Here is a 21,560-nt window from a genome sequence, read left to right as displayed (position 1 = left end):
CCTCTCTTCTCCCCTTCCCACTTTGTTGGGTTGATGAATGGGGTGGGGATTCCCCGGCGGCAGGGGGGACTGAGGGGTGGCAAATAGACAACACCACTTGTCCCGCCATTACCTCGCATTCGCAAATTTTTGCTACATGCTCAGATTCCGTCCAGCCGTAACATGCGAGGTAGTACATTTGGCCGATTGGGCCACGGCTGATGATGCTATGGCAGGGGGGTGGTGCAGCGAGTCGGACTTTTGGGTGCGAATCTCTCCCATTTAACACAACCACATACCATGTTAGGCGATCTTACTGGAGACTTCCGGCCTCCACGCTAGGGCGACAACCCCCTAGTGACTATCCCTCTGCTATACACGTATGTTTGTGCCTAGTCCTGGCTTGATGCACCTGGCATCCATGGATGGAAATGCATCTCTTGTTGATGCTGTTTAATATGTTGTTACAGACTCTGTTCTGGCATTGTTGGGATACTCATAGAGGGGGAATCTGCAGCCATCGCACATGCACTTGTGGCATACTCTTTATAGGTATGTGGCAGTAATCTGCCATACATGTATTTTCTAGTAGAGTCTTGTCAGCTAATCCCCACCTTTCTATATTTTGTGATCTTTAAGACATACATGATTTGTTTAACCTGTACATAGCTTTGTCTTGTTTTGATGTTTTTCATTCGTATGAAGTTGGTGGGCTCTGATCAGCACCAACTGACAACTCGCGGTAAAGCATCTCCAGTCTGTTTGTCGTTTATTCTCTGTGACCAGGTGTTAGGACCTATTCTGACCCGGCTGTTTTTTGTCCCGCACACCTTCTAACATGGTAGTACATGCATCTCCTGACATTGCCAACTATCGTGCTCTATTAACAACTGTAAGTTATCAAGTAGGCATCAGTTTGATGTATTTAAATATCTATCTGTGAATTGTATATTATACATATGTTTTTCTATTTTTCTATTAATTCTAAAGCCATACCATCCCCTGAAGAAGCCAAAATAGGTGAAATGTGTTGGGATAGGGACGAGTCATCCTCTCCTGCTAATACATGTGCTGTATATGAAGTGTATTATTTATCTATACTCAGTGCAGATGCTTGTATATTAATATATGCAGCTTAGAAACTCTATCCTCAGGATTGTTCGATTCTGGTCATTAGCCACTTCAATACCGGGCTTTTATACACACTTCAATACAGGGCCTATTCTGGCACTTCTCTCCTACATGTACAAATTATCATTTTTTTCCTTGAAAATTACGCAGAACCCCCAAACATTATATATGTTTTTTTAGCAGACACCCTAGGGAATAAAACGACGGTCATTGCAAAAAAATTTCACCGTTCTCATGATTACTGTTGCTTACTAGCCGCAATCGCAGCTTTTTTTTTCTTACGGGGAAGGGCGTGACGTCGTCACATCGTGCCCGGTCCTCCGACGGTCATAGAGATGACTGGTGACCATCTGGTCACCAGTCATCTCTATGCTTCCTGCCTGCGCCGGACGACGGCGGCGGCGGGAGGGGGTGGATGTCCCCACCTGCCACCTATAAGAACGTTCAATCGGCGGAACTGCTATGATCATTCTTATGGTGTGCAGGATCGCTGGCACTAAAGAATGATATCTGAATGATGCCTCTAGCTGCAGGCATCATTCAGATATCCCCCCGCAAAGCCCAGGACGTCATATGATGTCCACCCAGGATGGGAGATCCCTTCTGTGGACGTCATATGTCTATGGGCTAGTATTGAAGTGGTTAATACATTGTGTGGGAACTATTACCCATACTTTTAGGGGTTTTTGCCCCACATTTGTCTTTTTTATCCTTTGTGATAAAAAAAAGTTTTTTTACCTGAACCTATGTATTGATATTCATTCTCAGAGGGGGCTTCAGCACCTTTAAAGCCCCACTTTGTGTTTTCCTTTTCCTATTTTTTACATGAATAAAAGCATTTTACTTCTCAATTTTGGTTTGCAGCCATGCGGATTTCTTTTCACTTGATTGCTACAGCTGCAACTAGGCAGGCACCCTATCTCAAAGAGATCATGCCAGAGTCAGCTCACCTTTGAGCAGCGTGAATATTTCTGTGTATGTGGATCCAAGTGCTGGCTATCAGTGACCACCAGTGCCGCCTATCAGTGCCCACCAGTGCTGCCAATCAGTGCCCATCAGTACTTCAAATTAGTGCCCATCAGTGCCTCCTCATCAGTGTCTCCTCATCAGTGTCACCTATCGGTGCCACCTATCAGTGCCCATCAGTGCTGCCTACTAATGCCTATTAGTGCCTATCAGTGTTGTCTATCAGTGCCACCTATCAGTGCCCTCCGGTGCCACCAAGCAGTGCTGCCTGTCAGTGCCCATCAGTGCCAACTACCAGTGTCACCTATCAGTGCCACCTATCAGTGCCCTTAAGTTCTGCCTATCAGTGTCCATCAGTGCCACCTATCAGTGCCCACAACTGTCACCTATCAGTTCAGTCTCATCAGTGCCTTCTCATCATTGCCCATCAGTGCCACCTATCAGTGCAGCCTCATCAATGCCTCCTCATCAGTGCCCATCAGTGCCACCTATTAGTGCCAATCAGTGCCACCTCATCAATGCTGCCTTATCAATGCCCATCAGTGCAACCTATCAGTGCCCATCCGTGCAGCCTCATCAACACATATCAGTGAAGGAGAAAAATTACCTGTTTGCAAAATTTTCCAAAAAAAAAAAAAATTATATTTTTTTTTTCAAATTTCTGTTTTTGGTCTTAAATGATTAAATACCACCAAAAGAAAGCTTTACTTGTATGAAAAAAAAATATACAAATGTCATATGGGTACAGTGTTGTATGGCCACGCAATTGTCATTTAAAGTGTGACAGAGCTGAAAGCTGAAAATTGCCTTGGGCAGGAAGGGGGTAAAAGAAATGCCCAGTAATCAAGTGATTTTGTTCAGGGAAATGTGATATATCACAAAATAATATTTCATATATACCATCATCAGCCAATAGGTGGAGCTGTGTTCTGGCTGTTTTTCTTACAGTTCTCATGCTAAAAATAGACCAGAGAAATAGGCGCACAATTCTTTATATTCCAGTCTATGGTTTACATCTTCCATGCAGCTTCTCTATTATTGTTCTATTGCTGCAGGAAGTATCCAAGGACCAGAAAGAAGGTGAGAACTTTCTGTAGTTAGTGTAAGGTTCACATTCTATTTTGTGTAGATATCCGAGTTTGCATACTTGTCTATTATTGGTATAAATATACCATAGTATATGTTTTTTATATAAAGGTAACGAGGCTTGTGTTTTATGCTTTTAACACTAACCCAATTTTTTAGGAATTGTTTCAGATTGCACATTTCTGAGTTATTTTAAACTGTGCAAAGTATCTTTATTGTAGGGAACATAAGTGCGCTGGGAGATACCAAAGTACTTAAGCTGCTTGATGGCTGATGTGATCAATCACAGCTCACAGTGCACACAACTAATCGGATTATTCTATATAGACCTACACAGCTATTTTCTTGGCAGGAGATGGAAATCCTCATTGACATTAAGGGGCATATTTATAAAGCAGTAAGTGTTTAGGACCATTATCATTAGCGCTCCTGCTTTGCTTGCCTAAAGGATTCCCATAACAAACTGTATTATGAGGATGGAGTGATGCTGTCACCTTCCATCTCAGACAATGGAGGCTTTTAAATATATGAGTGTTTTATTACGTTTTAAGTTGCATTTACCTTTGTTTTGCTGTGTTTGTTATTGTCTGGGTGCTTGAGGTGCTTAGGTTTACGTATGCTTTAAAATACCTTTGTTATTTGGAAAACATCTGCTCCGGAAAAAACAGAATTTCAAAAATATAATAACATTTTCTGCAAGATTTTCTTTTATACTGTAACTACATTTGATTTATTTTTTAAAATTTTTTGTTGTAAAGCAGGGCAGTAAGGTAACTTTAAAAATGCAATAATATTTGTTCACTGATTTGTTTGTACAGGCTGTATAAATATCTATTGCGCTAAAAATTGCTTCTTTAACCACTTAAGGCCCGGAAGGATTTGCCCCCCTTAATGACCAGGCCATTTTTTGCGATACGGCACTGCGTCGCTATGACTGACAATTTTGTGGTTGTGCGACGCTGTACCCAAATACAATTGATGTCATTTTTTTTCCTACAAATAGAGCTTTCTTTTGGTGGTATTTTATCAAAGAGCGACTGATGTACTATATTTAACTGTATTATTTTATTATTAATTGCTGGCGATGCCTTCAAGTGCGAGGAGAAGATCTCCTCCCAATCTTGATCCGTCATATCTGGAATAGCTACTTGACATTTAACCCTCGCTCTCAGAAGATCACTGTATATTTTGCTCTGTAGTAAATGCGAAAACAATTTAGATATTAACCCCTTTGGTCCCTGCAAACTCAGTATTCCAATAAGAAGATATTTGGCAGATTTCTGTATGAGGCTTTATATCTATAGCATAGCAGGAAGCTCAAACGGTTTAGGTTCTAGAAAAGCAAAAACTTGGCATTGAAACTACTGTCTTAGCGCCTCACCATTGAGCAGAAGGATAAAAATGATCGTAGCATGTTGTCATGACATCAAATGCAGCAAGGTAGCTTGAGCTCCATCAGCCGAGTTTAGAGAACAGTGAAAAGGGCAATGCTAGCGTAAAGGCTACAGGGACTGTTTCTAGCAATAGAATTTCTAACCTTCGTGCTGTATCTTTTTTGCCATGATTTGCTTTCTCCTAAGTCTTGCTGGAGGCCTTTCCGGGGCACTGTCTTACAGAATATGCTGATTCAGTTTACCTAGAGGGGAAATGAAGTGGAAAATTGAATCTGCATTAATGTAGGATGTGAGCAGCGGACTTGTTGCTTTTGAGCTCAGAAAGTTTAAAGCGAAGACTTGTGTTTGACTTTTAACATTACCATTTTATGGGCTTTCATCAGCTGCTGTTTAGAACAGAGTTAGCAGAGTTAGCAGATTTTATGTAAGAATGCAATTGAATATCACAGAGATGTCATCCGTTTAGCTCAAAGAAAAGTTTTGTTCTAAATGGAAACAACTTTTCTGGTGTTAGATTTGATAGTCTCTCTAAATCTAATCTTTTTTTTATGTATTTATTTAGCTAGACAATATACAAGTTACGTATTTGATAGTCTCTCTAAATCTAATCTTTTTTTTTATGTATTTATTTAGCTAGACAATATACAAGTTAGGTATTCTTATAAACCCGATAACCAGGGTTATTTATGCTTATGAAATAAAACAAAAGTTCATCGCATAAATATTTTGCTATAAACATTAGTGGGTGATAATCATTAAACAACACAATGAACAGTGAAAATATCAAAATTGTGCAAAAAAGTAAAAAAAAGGTACACCATGAAATTAACTAATATGTGCACCTCCAAAGTGCGTATAGGAAAAGAAAAAGTCGCAACTATAGCTTCATATGTTATTGGAAAAGAATCGAGGGATAGCCAAGGTGACACCCAGAGAAAGATCCACACCAGAGGATTACGGGAATGCCAGTGACCCCCTTGTTCAGGGTGGTCAAAACTCCCTCTATCAGATAATGAGGATGAGTCTCATAGAAGGGGTAAACATCAACACAGGAACCTCTTGGTAATAAGGGAGATGCAGTCAGCAATTAAATGGGTCCCAACTCAATCTCAGCAGACCGTGGCCTCATTTTCAGATAAGTTCCGCTCAGTTTACCTCAGTTCAGTTTACCTCAGTTTTTAAACTGGTCAAAGTTTTGACCACCCTGAATAAGGGGGTCAATGGCATTCTGGTAAGCCTCTGGTGTTGGTCTTTTTCTGGGTGTCACCTTGGCTATCCCTGGATTCCTTTCCTAGCACATATAAAGCTATAGTTGGGACTTTTTCTTTCCTATACTCACTTTGTAGGTGCACACATGCACTTTTGTTTTATTTCATTTGGATGTACCTTGTATCATGGGTATACGTGTTCAGCAGCTATTATCTGTTTAATTTACTAGCACAGATATTTCCTCTTTTTATTATTTATGCTTATAAAAGACAGTGTAGAAAGTAGATATTTTGATCAGACACTGGATCCCCAGGCTGCTTCCAACAACAGGAGCCAGTTCTTATAGTCTTCTGCCATTATCACTTTCTATACAAAGTTCCAAAGAAAGACAGAATAACTGATTATTATATAAAAGCCGTATGAACCGTTTATTATGTTTTCCAACACACAGATACCTACAACACACAGACCCACTAAAATGTTTCACTGGGCCAGGAACTTTCTTATAGGTCATAAACAGAACCCAACCTCTTTCTCTCTCTCTAAAAAAAGATAGTTGCCTGACCATGGTAACACTCTTGCTTTAATACTTACCTTTAACCTCAAACAAAATTGTTATGCAAACTTTTGACTTGCTCCGACCTTCCAGATGCGCATGCATTTTCTAGTTCAGTAACTCAAAGTATTAAAGCCAAATTATCAGTATAACAGCCAGTAAATAAACATTTTCAGAAGGTCGATAATGGCAGCTTGCATATTTCTCTTATGTTAGAGATCACAGACACTTCCCATTTCCTCCATCGATGACAGCTATTAGATGTTGAAAAGAAGGAGAGATGACACACAGACCCTAATTAAAGTGTATTATTTTATAAATTGTATCATTTATATTTATTCATGAATTTGGGTGGAGTCATCTTGTGTTACCTGCCTAGATTTTAACATTCCTTACACATGTTCTTAATTTATTTTTATTAGACCAGGAAGTGTATTCTTAGCAGTTATTGTTGAAACTTGATACCATTTCTTTTTTTTCTTTAGGTTTTAGTTACAATATGATTTCAGGTTTTTTAGTTACAGCTGCCTTTAGGGCAAAAGAAATCATTCTTACCATTGGAGAACTGGGCATAAATCTCAATGGGACCCTACCATCCATAACTTGCATTATCTGTCACACATCAAAACCATGTTGCATTGCACTGAAATGTCTCTCAATCATTTTTATAAGTCCCTTGCTGTAACTAGAGAAAAAATGTAGAACAGAATTTAATCTGAACTGAATGAGATTTAAAAACTACCATTGCAGGGTCTCTTCCTGTACTGCAGAGGTTAAATGCTCATGCTTACTTTGGAGATTTCCTCCTCATTCCTGCACGCTCCTCCTTTCTGAACGACCCATCCCCCAAAGCTGCTTCTCTTTGGCACAACATCTGAAGGTCTCATCCAGATGTCACCATGTTCTATGTAGGACCACCAGGCCTGCATTGTAACTGAGAACACTAAGGGCCTGCCCACAAACCAGGACGTCAGAAGGAAGAGGAAATCTCCACCTGCCAATGGAGCAACTGATAAGCTAAGTAAAACTGCTATTTAATGTTCCCCTAAACAAAAGCGAGTTTTAACCTTTGTAGTTCTCAAGGAGCCCGACTGCAAGAGTCTTTTTTTCCCCCTGAGTTACACTTTTTACAACTGTAAGGGGCCCGGGGCCCGAGGGGCCTGCTCCGGCCAAAAGAAGAAGGTGGGACGGGTGAAGGGGAGCCCTGTTCTGCACTATAGAAACAATCTCGCAGCTTCTGTTGCGCTCTGTGTCATTGAGCTCAGACATTGAGCTCTTTACTGCCAACTCTGGCTACTATATACATGTGCACCTCTCGTGTGAGCTGCCTGTACTGTGCTTCTCTGCTTCAGCAACATGTCAGCTTGTAGGGACTAGGTAGGAAGATTTCATTTACAAGTAGGGGCTGTGAAGGAAAGGGAGGGGGCTGTTTGTGTACAGGGAGGGGCCAGAGGCTTGTGTGTTTACCGATTTGTGTATGTGTGGGTCTGACATTTATAAACAGGTGTGAGGGGGCTGACATATATACAAGTGGAAGGGGAGGGGCTGACATAAATACAGGTGTTGGGGGCTGGCATATATACAGAATTGAGGGGGGCTGACATATATACAGGTTTGAAGGGGGCTGAGTGCGTACGGGTGAGGTGGCCTGTGTGTGGATTTGGTGAGATGGCCCGTGGACAAGCCCTGGCGAATGTTGGTGGTTCTGATGGCTGCCCTGACTATGGTTTCCCATTGAAAAAACAACATGCATTGCAGCATTTGACTATACAAACTAGACTTAAAACCATGATCAGGAGTCTTTATAGTCACCAAAATCATTTCTACAATTCATAGGTCATAACATGATACCTGTTGATTGATTGCAATACTGCATTCCATATATCATTGGTCAGCAAACAAATATACAGAATATATTCTTGTCATGGTAAAACAAATTAAGATTAAAAAAGCTGTATTCTATCTACCATAGAACAATACCATGTAGCAGTAGGTAAAGAGCTGGAGTCATGTGATTTCTAATGGATTTCTAAGAGCTGGGTTCATATGATTTCTAATGGATTTCTAAAGCCTCGTACACACGATCAGTCCATCCGATGAGAGCGGTCCGAAGGACCGTTGTCATCGGTTAACCGATGAAGCTGACTGATGGTCCGTCGCGCCTACACACCATCGGTTAATTAACCTATCGTGTCAGAACGCGGTGACGTAAAACACAACGACGTGCTGAAAAAAACTAAGTTCAATGCTTCCAAGCATGTGTCGACTTGATTCTGAGCATGTGCAGGTTTTTAACCAATGCTTTTGCATACTAACGATCGGTTTTGACCTATCGGTTAGGCGTCCATTGGTTCGATTTTAAAGCAAGTTCTCATTTTTTTGACCGAAGGTTAAATAACCTATGGGGCCTACAAACGATCGGTTTGGACTGATGAAAACGGTCCTTCAGACTGTTGTCCTCTGGCGATCCTATCAAGTGTACGAGGCCTAAGAGCCGGGTTCATGTGATTTCTAATGGAGATCTTGCATTTACCAGGAATAATGTTTTTTCATTGTCTCTAGCTGTAAATAAATGTTTCCACAGTAGGCTGTTCAGTGTTTCTGTTAAATGCAGTCATTGCTGATACTGCTGCTGGAATGTATACTGAATTTCCATATTGCATAATGATTGGGAATAAAATTGATTGTTTATTGCATGGGGGACAGATTATTGTAAAATGCTAAACCAGAAATAATTTTAATGGGATACCATAGTATACTGTTATTGAGAACACATTTTAAGTTATAATGTATCTGCAGGTATTTTTAATTTTACTTCCACCTTTGAATATGCTTGCCTTTCCATATTTAAAAAAAATGGTACAATATTTACAGGTTTGTAGATAGTGCCACTCACTAAAGTCAAGGAATCCAGGATTTCTATGGCAATGAAAAAAATAATATTAGACAGTAGAAGTATATAGAGGCAGCTTTTTTGATCACAGAATTAGTAGCAAGCAGTATATGGTTCCTACTCTTAAATGCTTAAAGCTTTCAGAAAGCCTGCTAACAGCTTCTTCTTTTTTTTTTTTTAACTGCAGCCAGCACTCCTCATTAACATCCATTTTCAATGCTCCCTATCTAGGGCTAGAAGGTGCTTAAAGCGAAACTTTATCAATAACAACTTGATAAAAATAATGTTCTTTAGCAAGGACATACATTCCACATTAATAATTACACTAACAAAATTAGTGTGTGCTGTAAATTGCCTCCAGCATTGCTCCTATTTCTGCCATTTTGCTGAAGCCCAGAGCCCCTGAACGGAAGTAAATCATAACTGTGGAAAATCCTATATAACTATTAATGTGACAGTGAATAAAAATCCCTTACTGAAGAAGTCTATGCCTTGACGATACGTGTATAGGGGATGGAGCCCACATGCTGACGTCACACTGTGGCTAGCCTGTACAGCTAGCATGGCTTATAGTGCCTTACTTGTGAGTATGTTTGACTCATCTTTTATGTGAATAAATAGTTTTTTAAACGGCGAGCACTAGATCTTTCCATTCTGTTTTTATACATACGCTGATCGTTGCACACTTGGAGAGCTTGTCAACCATTTAGAGGAAGGCCTCGTACACACAACCAGTTTTCTCGGCAAGAAAGCTGCTGGGAGAGCTTTTTGCCGAGAAAACCGTGCATGTGTATGGTTTCTCGTCGGAAAAACTGCTCTCTTTTTTCCTCGTCAGAAAGCTTGCCAGGAATCTCGTCAGGAAATGATCGGATGGACCTGATACGCCCGTCGTAAGTCTACCTGAATCTGGCCCTCTGTGTTTAAAGCCCACACTTTTCATACATTTTCACCAATATCTGTAAAAAGAAATGCAAAAAAAGGAATCATTAAGTAGGAAATACAGATACATAGATTGTAACAAATGGTATGACATCACACTTTTCTGCATTTCTAGAGACATGTGTTTTGTACTATACTTTATATAATACCCCATAATATATGCCAACACAACTATACATCAAATTTTTCCAAAAAATCCCGGCATAGTCCTTAGTTCATCTTTAGATTGTCTACTTGCTAAAAACCTTTACAATTGCTTTGTATGCATTGTGAGTTATATCTGTGCTTTAAAATGAAGACTGATGTAAGACCTTCTTAATCATGTCTATCATAAGGTTATAAGACAGGCTACTGTGAATTATCAGGTAGACAATTCATACAACTTTAAAGGACATGGACTCTGCAAATGATATAAATTTACTTTCCGGATTTTCTGTAATATGCAAGAAAAGACCAGTTGCTTGCAATTCTTTGCCAGACAGATGGGATTAAAGGTCTGCCAAAGCATAACAGACCTTATGACCTTAAACCTTCATACACCTGGAACAGTTAAGATTTACAGCCAAGGCAAATCTTCACAGATCCTTTAATCTACCTTGGTAGTATTGTTTAAAGACATGGCTGTACAGAAGATGACATTACAAATAAGAAAGCAGGACCTTCCAGGAGAACTGAACAAGCTAAAGTTAAAAGCTGATTGGTTAAGTTACACAACTGCTCCAGATTCCGTCTGCTCTAGTTTTAGTAAAATTTCCCCCTATAGTACTCATGAATGACAGAAAATGTCTTAGCCATTCCTTTATACTACTCAGTATTAGTCTATATATCTTCCATATTCAAATTTACAATTATGACCTTCTTACCCAGTGTCACATGGTGAAACCACCATGAGGTTATCCAATTTTAAAAACTGAAATCCAGTGTTAAGTGTACAAATTGATGTACAAGTTTTTTTTTTTTGCAATAGATTTTATTGAAAAATAATTCAAAACAGGAAATAGTAATACAACATTACATTTTCATATATCATGTGAAATAAAGACCATATAGACTAAATGTTGTGTACATGGCATATACAACAGGAGTAAAAAGAAACATGACAAGAAAATAACTACCATTACAGGGGTAACTGGATGGATCGGTTGCAAAGGACTCTATTAGATCTACAAGGCATAACAAATAAAAGAGGGGGGGGGATGAGCGCACCAATTACAATGTGTTGAGCAGGGTGCTCTAGGTCATCGATGGTGTTAAAGGAACCAGTTTGAGGAGAGGTTGAGAAAGTTAAAGCGGGAGTTCATCCGAATTTTTTTTTTTTAACATTAGATTGATGCTCATTTTGTCAAGGGGAATCAAGTGGTTTTTTTTTAAAATCGAAGCTGTACTTACCGTTTTAGAGATAGATCTTCTCCGCCGCTTCCCGGTATAGTCTTCGGGACTGGGTGTTCCTTTTTGATTGACAGGCTTCCGACGGTTGCATACATCGCGTCACGAGTAGCCGAACATCGGTGCGGCTCTATACGGCACCTGCGCACCGACGTTCGGCTACTTTTGGAAAATCGTGACGCAATGTATGCGACCGTCAGAAGCCTGTCAATCAAATAGGAACACCCAGTCTCGCAGCCCATACTCGGAAGCGGCGGAGAAGATCTCTCTCTAAAACGGTAAGTACTGCTTCGATTTAAAAAAAAAACACCCGATTCCCCTTGACAAAACGAGCCTCAATCTAATGTTAAAAAATAACTTTTTGGGTGAACCTCCACTTTAAGTGTCTTCTAGAGCTTTGAAATCCACTGGTTGTAGGTTGATGTCGGGGGGTAGACCCCGTTTCTGTGGAGGGTCGGGAGGGCAGCATAGTAGGAGAAATAATTTTTTTCAAAGTCATCGAGGTCTTCCTTGGATAGTGTCGATTGCATGAAGGCATGCCTTCTGGAGTAGAATCGTACTCTGGAATGCTTCTTGTTTGAGGTCCGTCTTGATTTTGTCTTTGTAAAGTAAGTGTAGAAGCTCCCGTTTTATTTGCAAGATGTTTTGGCGGCAGGGAGAGGTCCAATTTTTTAAGATGGCTCTCCTGGGAATTAAGAGACATATCGGGGGCCCAACCCTTATAAGGCAGGTGGGTGTTGGGGGACCATTGTAGTAGCTGGATGTCCCAATATCCAGAGATGAGGATCAGGGGTCCTTGGGGATTCTCAGCAGGGTTATGCTGAAGATGTAGGAGATGACTTGGTCCTCAAAAAGTGGAGATAAAGGCGCATGGCCAAAACTGGTGGGTTAGAGATGGTCTTGGCTGATGGCATCGGGGACATTTGGCAGTGCTTTGATCGTTCTTGTCTGAGAGGAAGGGTATATATGCGCGGTGGAGAATCTTTAGTTGGGTTTCTCTCCATGATTAGTTGGGTATACGTTGTTGGATTTTTGTTGTATTCTAGTAGAAGTTTGTCGATGTACAAGTACCTTTTCTCTTGCATAAGATAGCCTAAGGCTGAGTGTACACCATATCTACCAGAGCGGTTGCGGTACAGGGCAGGATTATGTGCATCACACAAAATAAACACTTCATTCATGTCAATATACAGCAGCGCGATATGCTGCTCTGCTGTACAGTGCCATGCAAGTCGGAACCGCGTACTGCGATAAAATGTAGCATGTTTGCGTTTTATCGCAACACGCTGCAGTGCAGGCCTAGGCTGCATTGCAATGTGAATGGGACACATAGGAAACAATTATTTCCTGTGTGTCCTTGTGTTGACAGACGTTCTACAATGCAGTAAAATGCCATGTCATCGTACATAGTGTGAATTAGCCCTTAATGTCTGATTAGTGTTATGTTGTCTTAAAATAACTTTTGTTGTATGAAAATTAATAGCTAAGGCATTGCATTAAAATACACAAGATATGTGCTCCATACTGCACTGGGAGACATAACAGATGTCTATTCATTTCTTGGTATGTTGGCAGCGACTAAACACTTAAGCAACTGTTTGAAGATAGAATACAATGTGTCTGACAGCTGAATTTATAGCAATTGCACATATTTTCCCTCTGGTACAGTAAAAGTCTAGAATGTTTGTTTAGACTTTTGTTTGATATTATGTTGATAGTGATCTTGTTGGTGGGGGATGAATCTTAAATTTTGAATGAACTTACGGGTATAATATGACTTGGACCAATGAAGACTAAAACTGTACTTTTTTTTTCTTCTCTCTTCTTATTACCAGATACAATGTTTTAGATGGACATATGCGCCACGCTGTTTTAACATTTTGGGCACTCTATGGTCCAAATAAAGAACAGACTTGCAGTCTCCAATCTCATGCAATTAGGCTCTGTCTCTATCTTTTTATACTTGAAATGATTATTAGTATAAACCTATACTGTGAGAGCTATATAGATTGCTATTGCCAACCTCATAATCTGAAAATGTTAGTTGCCTTGTTCTAAGAATGATCCAAGACTTTATTACCTTCTGATTCACTGGCATGGAAAAATAAATTCTGATTTAAATGAGTTCTGATATCACTCATTGACTCCCTGTTCCAGGTCAGTGACTCACTGTCACAGCCAACAGACAGCCGAGTAAATCAGAGGAAACAAATTAGATACCATGTGTTGTGGTTAAAAAGAGTGCAATCTACCTTTGGATTACATAAAAGGGACTTTATCAGTAGAAAATTCTGTTGCAAAGTTACAGACCATGAGCAACCATAACTCCAATGATGGTTCTTACTTCCTTGTGAAAACCCTTACTTCCTTGTGAAAACCCTGAGGCCTCGTACACACGACCGTGGAACTCAACGGGCGAAACACATCGTTTTCCTCGTTGAGTTCCTTGTTAGGCTGTCGAAACTCGACAAGGCAAGTTTTTCCATTCCCATCGAGGAAATAGAGAACTTGCTCTCTTTTTGGCTCGTCGAGTTTCTCGACAGTTTCCTCGACGAAAATGTACACATGACCGGTTTCCTCTGCAAAAAAATATCTCCCAGCAAGTTTTTTTGCTGTTTTTTGCCGAGAAACTCGGTCGTGTGTACAAGGCCTAACTTCTATGTGAAAACCCTTACTTCCCTGTGAAAACCCTGAGGCCCCATACACACCATAGAATCTATCCGCAGATAAATCCCATCAAATGGGTTTCTGCGGATAGATCCTATGGTGTGTACACGCCAACGGATATTTATCCGCAGATAAATCTCCCCTGGGATGGATTTCCAGCAGATGGATATTTGCTGACATGCACAACAAATCCATCTGCTGGAATCCATTCCAACGGATGGATCCGCTCGTCTGTACAGACTTACCGGATCCATCCGTCTAAAGGGATTCCCCGCACGCGTCGTAATGATTTGACGCATGCGTGGAATTCCTTATATGACAGCGTCGCGCCCGTCGCCGCGTCATAATAGCGGCGACGGCGCGACACGTCATCGGCAGAGGATTTCAGCGCGGATTTCAATGCGATGGTGTGTACACGCCATCGCATAGAAATCCTCTGAAATCCACGAGAGGATTTATCCGCGGATACGGTCCGCTGGACCGTATCTGCGGATAAATCCTCTCGTGTGTATGGGGCCTTACTTCTATGTGAAAACCCTTACTTCCTTGTGAAAACCCTTACTTCTATGTGAAAACCCTTACTTCCTTGTGAAAACCCTTACTTCCTTGTGAAAAAGCAACCTGCTTTTTAGTTACACAAAGCCACAGGTTTTCATTGTACACTATTACAACCTTCTAGCTTCCAACCTCCTAACGAACATCAGTTGATAAGGAGAATGTCAGTTGCCTGCATTTTATCCTTCTTTGGCCCTTCCTTGCCTCTCTCCATCAGCGTTGAGGGTCACATTAGCTAAATAAAACTGAGAAAACTGATGGTGCTGCATTATGTAAAACTATCAAAATAGATTTTACATTTTAGAATGGGGCTCCTCTAGATTGTCTATAATTTTGAAGGGTGCCTCAACATTATCTATAATTTAAAGGGTGCCTTGACTGAAAAAGGTTGAGAAACACTGCTTTCTGGGAAGTTCCTGATCAATAAAACCAGACCTGTATGTTTATATAATATTTTATTTCAAATAGTTTTTATTAAGGTTTCAAGGTATATTGTTACAAGTACAATAATAGAGTCGTACAATACTTCATAAAGACGGCAACGTACCGATAATGAACATTAGACGGGTAATGAGTGCGCGCCAAAGGTGCGCCAGGAGTGGTTCGGTGTAAGAATAGTAACAACGGAAGAACATAATCCAAACCACAAAAGCAACAAAGGAGGTCTAGGTGTGAACACAGTGTTGATGTGTCAAGAGTGTAACATAGGGATAGGGGAAGCAGGGGGGTTAGGGAGTGGGATAGGATAGGGCCAAGGGGGGGGGGAGGAGGGGGGGAAAGGGCAGTGGGGGGGGAGAGCACCAGTATAGGTCTCGTTATAGAGTTAGTGGTATCATTTATATAATTTTTTAAAGCATTTGTACTTATCCTAGGTGTTAGCAGCATATGTTTTTCCTTAAAGGGGTTGAGAAAGTGTAGGAGTCCTTGTCACCACACCTAGACTGAAAAGTCGTTTTCTAGCAAGATATTTTCTAAATATAGAGCTGCCTATATATGTTGTAGCAGCACCCTCTGTTTTTTTTTTAAAAGTAACTGACTAGCTGATATGTTTTCTGCTATTTAATGTTCATTCTGTTGAGAAATGTAGAATGACTTGGATTATGTCTGCTGATGACTGTGTGGATGTGTCATTAATTGTACTTTTTTCCATTTTTGACTGGCAGGGGATGTGTGTGAGCCCAACCCATGTGAAAACGGAGGAATATGTTTATCGGGCTTGTCTGATGAAACCTATACATGTGAGTGTCCAGTCGGCTTCAACGATCCCAACTGTTCTAGTGTTGTGGAGGTTGGTAAGTGCAAGTTTAACATATCATTGATGCTTTGGTTTGATCAAATTAGGTTCATTGTTGTACTTTAATAAGACCTTTTGGAAGATAATTTAACCACTTAAGCCCCAGACCATTTGTCTGGTTAAAGACCGGGCCACTTTTTGAGATTCGGCACTGCATCTCTTTAACTGACAATTGCGCGGTCGTGCGACGTGGCTCCCAAACAAAATGTACGTCCTTTTTTTCCTACAAATAGAGCTTTCCTTTGGTGGTATTTGATCACCTCTGCTGTTTTTATTTTTTGTGCTGTAAACAAAAATAGAGCAACAATTTTGAAAAAAAATCAATATTTTTTACTTTTTGCTATAATAAATATCCCCCAAAATTTTTATTTTTTTTCCCTCAGTTTAGGCTGATACATATTCTTCTACATATTTTTGGTAAAAAAAAACGCAATAAGCGTTTATTGATTGGTTTGCGCAAGAGTTATAGTGTCTACAAAATAGGGGATCGTTTTATGGCATTTCTTTACTAGTAATGGCGGTGATCAGCAATTTTTATCGTGACTGCGACATTATGGCGGACACATTGGACACTTTTGACACCATTTTGGGACCATTGTAATTTTTACACGATCAGTGCTATAAAAATGCACTGTGAGAAATGTACTACAGCGCTAACTATTAATTAAATTTGAAAGGAAAAAAACAACAAAAATACCCAAATGATATCGCTGCATACACACAGGTGTACAAAACCAGAATGATACAAAAAAAGGGAAAAATAGTGATGCGCTGAAATCAACTTTTGCTCATAATATGTGTACAATATCTGCAGAATTGATACCAAATATACACACTCAGGAGGGTATCAATAAGAAACCACAATAAAAAACAAATAAATTGTGAGATGATCCATAAGTGCAAAAACAACCTCAAGTGTAGCAAATGTCCAGTTCTGAGTAGTAGTACTTATAATACAAAAGGGTTCCACACCCACTTGCTATCACAGGCGTGATTGTTGAGCTTTCAAACAAACACAGGCAGACACCTTGAAACTTCAGATTAATAAGTGTGGACTGATGCTTAGTTGCTTCCAAATGGCCCAGCATATGAGGACGCTTTGCTGCTTCAGGGCGATATAACTCAAAAGGAAAAAAGGAAAGAGATATGGTGCAATACTGTGGATCACAGATTAAGCATGGACAACAGCAAAAAAAGCAGATGCACTCACGAATCCCCTCTTCAGATACAGGCTTTGAACATAGCCTTACAAGCCGCTTAGTATAGTGATCTCCTCACATGGATTAACGTCCGTTGATCACGTCACTAGGCTCTTCCCCCACGCGTTACATCACTCGGCACGTGATTAAGAATGGTCGTGTGTATGTTTTTCGTCGAGAAAACTGTTGTGGATCTCGACAAGAAAAAAAGAGAACATGCTCTCTTTTTCCTCGTTGGGAGTCTCTATTTCCTCGTCGTGTTTCTCGTCTGGGCTGGTTTACGACGAGAAACGCGTTCGTGTGTATGCTTAGAAACCCGCACATGCTCAGAATAAAGTATGAGACGGGAGCGCACCTTTGGTAAAAGTAGCGTTCGTAATGGAGATAGCACATTTATCACGCTGTAACAGACTGAAAAGCGCGAATCGTCTCTCACCAAACTTTTACTTAACACACGGTAACATGAGATTAGCAAAAGCAGCCCCAAGGGTGGCGCCAGTGGAATCGAACTTCCCCTTTATAGTGCCGTCGTACGTGTTGTACGTCACCACGTTTGAGAATGAGGAGATTTTGTCTTGATAGTGTGTATGCAAGGAAAGCTTGACAAGATTCTCGTCAAGTCTGACAAGAACCTCGTTGAGGAAAACAACGTTTCTTTTACAACGAGATTCTCGGTCGTGTGTACGAGGCTAAATAGTTTAAAACCTTATTCTTAAATGAAAGAAAAACTTTTGTTATCACGTGTAAATTTGCAGTAAGGATTACTCTATCAATTGATCAAATGCAAAGATGAAAGATCATCATCCTAAATTACTCAAACATGGAATTTGAAAACCTTACTAGACAAAATTTAGAAAAAAGTTTTAGGAAATACAAAAATTCAAGAGTTTGTATATGTATTTGTGACATTTGGCACATTTAATATCTTCCTTACAATTCTTTTAATATTTATTCTGTAGTTTAAATGTTTCCCAAAATATATTTGAGGGCCATAGCAGTGCTTAATCACATAGTATCATAACAATGGAAACCCAGAAACAGTAGGTAAAAGTTACATATAGTTTATTTTTTCTTTCTCTTACAATTTACATTTCTGGGATGAGGTGCGTCTATTTTGGTGTCTACCCTTAGTCAGACAAAAAAAAAATGGATAGTGGGAAAATTATAATGGAATAATCTTCCTCTGCTTAAAGTGGAGTTCCACCCATAAATATAACATTACATCAGTAGTTTTAAAAAAATGTCATTAGTCCTTTAAGAAAAACATTTTTTTTAGATGCCTTCAAAGTGTTGTTGCTAGGCAGAATAGTTAATCTTCCCTCTTCCTGCACCTAGGTGCTTAAGCTTCCTAACCTACACCGCACAGACTCCTGGGAATGTAGTGGGTGTAACTTTCCAGGAGTCTGTGCACTCCCCAGTCTCGAAGAATCATGTGACTTGGACAGTACAGGTGCTGAAACCTGATCTGAAACCTATTACACTGCTTGTGCAGCACTGAGCATGTGTGAGATCTGCAAGGCTGAAATCCAGGAAGTTATACAGTCTGGCTTCATGATGCCCACACTTAAGATGGCCCCAGTCAATTTCTATTTTATAAAGTGTCTAAATGCTGTAACAACCTAACAAAACGGACCTTAGTTTACAGACTAACTTTACTAGAATACATTAAGCTTGTGTATTACAGGGATATTTATATATAAAAAGTGAAATTGTGGCCGGAACTCCACTTTAACTTCTTCCGTACCAGCCGCCACAGTTATACTTCAGCAGGCTGGCCCCCCTGCGCGAGCCGTCGTAGCTGTACGTCGGCTCTTTAAGCATGTCCCCGTAGCCGATGCGAGTGCCCAGCGGTTGCAAAAAAAAAAAAAACCGCGGAGATAATCAAATACCACCTAAAGAAAGCTCTATCTATGGGAAAAAAAGGAAGTACATTTTGTTTGGGTACAACGTTGCACGACGTGCAATTGTCAGTTAAAGCGATGCAGTGGTGTTTAACAAAAAATGCCCTGGTCATTGGGCAGCCAAATCTTCCGGGGCTGAAGTGGTTTAAAATAGATGAAGTTATATGTCATATACATGACTCATTCCCCAAAACATTAACAAGGACCTGGACAGTACTCCAAGGTGGCCCATGAAATTGTTTTATATTTTAGCAAGATGATTTCTTTTTGAAGTTACGGTAGTTGTAGATTGAAAACTTGTGAGGGATTTCTCTTTTCTCAAAATGTTTATCTCAGGGATTCTCCATAATCATATCCAGGGCTCAAATGGTGCATATATGTGGAGGATGAATAGTAACTGCTATTCTCCTTTTGTTCATGAAAAAGTTATTGACAAATGACTGCTTATACTGTATTCAGATTTCACAGTATGTCAGAGAAATTTCACAAGTAGGAATAAGCTAATAACAAATCGAAATGCTCTTTGTTGCTCCTTGTTTATCAATTACAAAGCAAACTGCCACAAGCAGTGCTTGAATTACTTTCATTTAAAACGTTTTGTATGTCCACACTGACTGAATTGAGGCAGTCTGTCACAGAATTCGGTAATGTTGGGAGACATAGGCTGGTTTGAAAGACAAAAGGCCAACATTCGACCCGTGTGTATGTCAATCTGTCCAACAGAAAACCAGCTTGAAAACCAGCAGCCGCCTGACTCCTGATCAGTGGTCTCAGCCAATTTCAGCGAGTTCTGATTGGAGTGTTCTGGCGGGGGGGGGGGTAATCCTAGCTTTATTCCATGTAACATAATCACAGGTCTTGTATCACAGGTCTGAGCTGCAGCAACAACTGGGAGGAGTTGGCAAGGTACCCTACATGGCTTCCAGTTCTCTGCCAGACTATTCTAAAGAGTCCCTGTGGCCAAACAGGGCTTGAATGGACTAAAGTTTGGGCATGCCCGAACAACCAAGGTTTAATACAAACCTAGGTTCGGACTAAACTGTTGGCTTGTTTCTATTGCAGAGTAGCAGCTTGGTGCAGTTTTGGAAAGTGGGCAGGGGGGCTGTGCAAACCTTGCCAGCTCCCAATGTGTATCTCCACCTACTGAAGCCGTACTGGCTTGGTGATGTCAACATATCTGCATGCAACTACAATAGGGTGTTATGTGACCAGTCTCTCTGTTCATGTGAACATGTGAGTTCTGTTCTGGTCATCTTCACAGGAAATAGGTCCACCCCTCAGTGATAAAAGGTGCCCTATTCTTCAATCTTGTGGCCCAGAGGATCATCTAATGGTAAAACGAAGAGCTGACCTATGACAAGTTTGCACTACCACAAATAACTAACCAACCAACCAACTAACTGACTAACCCTGTTTTCTTGTGCCCAGAATTTTTAAAGTTGATCATTACATAATTCTAGAAGCAAGAATTTGTGTTGTGTCTATGCTGTACTGACAGTTTTCAATTATAATTTTACCATTAAATAGAGCAGGATGGAGTCATGTCACATATCTTACCAATAACCAAAACCAACTCACAGCTAAAGTTAATTTTCACTGGAGGAATATCTCCTCTCATGTGTGTAATAGTTTAATTTTTGCCTGTCAGGATTTTTTTCTTCCTGTTTTTGAGGTGACTTGTTAATGTTAATTGAAATTGAAAATATACCTATAATAATTTATAATGCTATCAGATTTCTGATGTTAGTATTTCATAGGAACTGCAGCAGAGTCCTTAATGAATAATGGCTACCTGTTATTTTCCTCTTAACCGACTTACATTGTCACTAGCTCCAACAGTGCATTCATAAGTCTGTTATTTACACTTGAACACCACTTATATATCATTTCAATGACTCCCACATATATTAACAGTAATTAGGGGGCATGGAAATGCGTTAAAAAGTGATGAGTGAACCAGGCAAAGCTTGGTTTGCAGGAGGATTTAAGAACCCAGTGTGAAGTCTGCAAGCGCTGAACATAGCTCTGAATACTATTTAAGTCAACAGGAGCCAAATCTTGATTTTATCACATTTTTCAATGCTAATTTGTAAGATTTTGTTAAAAATCAGCATGGGTAACTGGGTACTACCACAGGGATGTGTAGCAATGCAAATTAAAAAATATATATATATATATACTGTTCAGCAGGGTGAGGGTCTTTTAATAAAGCCTAAAGGACAACATAACCTAAATCATTTAAATAACATGCTTGATGGATGCCTCAAAGCTGCACATGAAAATATGGAACAGTACAAGTTAAAATAAAAAGTGCTACTGCTGCAAAGTTTCAGATCCCCTGATCTCGGCATCGCATACTAGTATATTGTGAAATTCTCCCCCTGGAACTAAGTCCTCCAGCACTG

The 21,560-nt window shown here is 40.1% G+C and overlaps 1 protein-coding gene across 1 annotated transcript in view; it reads left to right on the top strand.

The window, feature by feature from the left end:
* EDIL3 (EGF like repeats and discoidin domains 3) overlaps positions 1-21,560 on the top strand; it is an 862,525-nt gene that overhangs the window by 158,830 nt on the left and 682,135 nt on the right. Inside the window, exon 2 of the mRNA XM_040341735.1 lies at positions 15,925-16,053. Coding sequence (XP_040197669.1) covers positions 15,925-16,053 — 129 coding nt within the window. The remainder of the gene's footprint in view (positions 1-15,924; positions 16,054-21,560) is intronic.

The sequence above is a fragment of the Rana temporaria genome, chromosome 1 (genome assembly GCF_905171775.1).
Source record: "Rana temporaria chromosome 1, aRanTem1.1, whole genome shotgun sequence".
NCBI classification, from domain to species: domain Eukaryota; kingdom Metazoa; phylum Chordata; class Amphibia; order Anura; family Ranidae; genus Rana; species Rana temporaria.
This window is presented reverse-complemented; position numbering and strand designations above follow the sequence as displayed.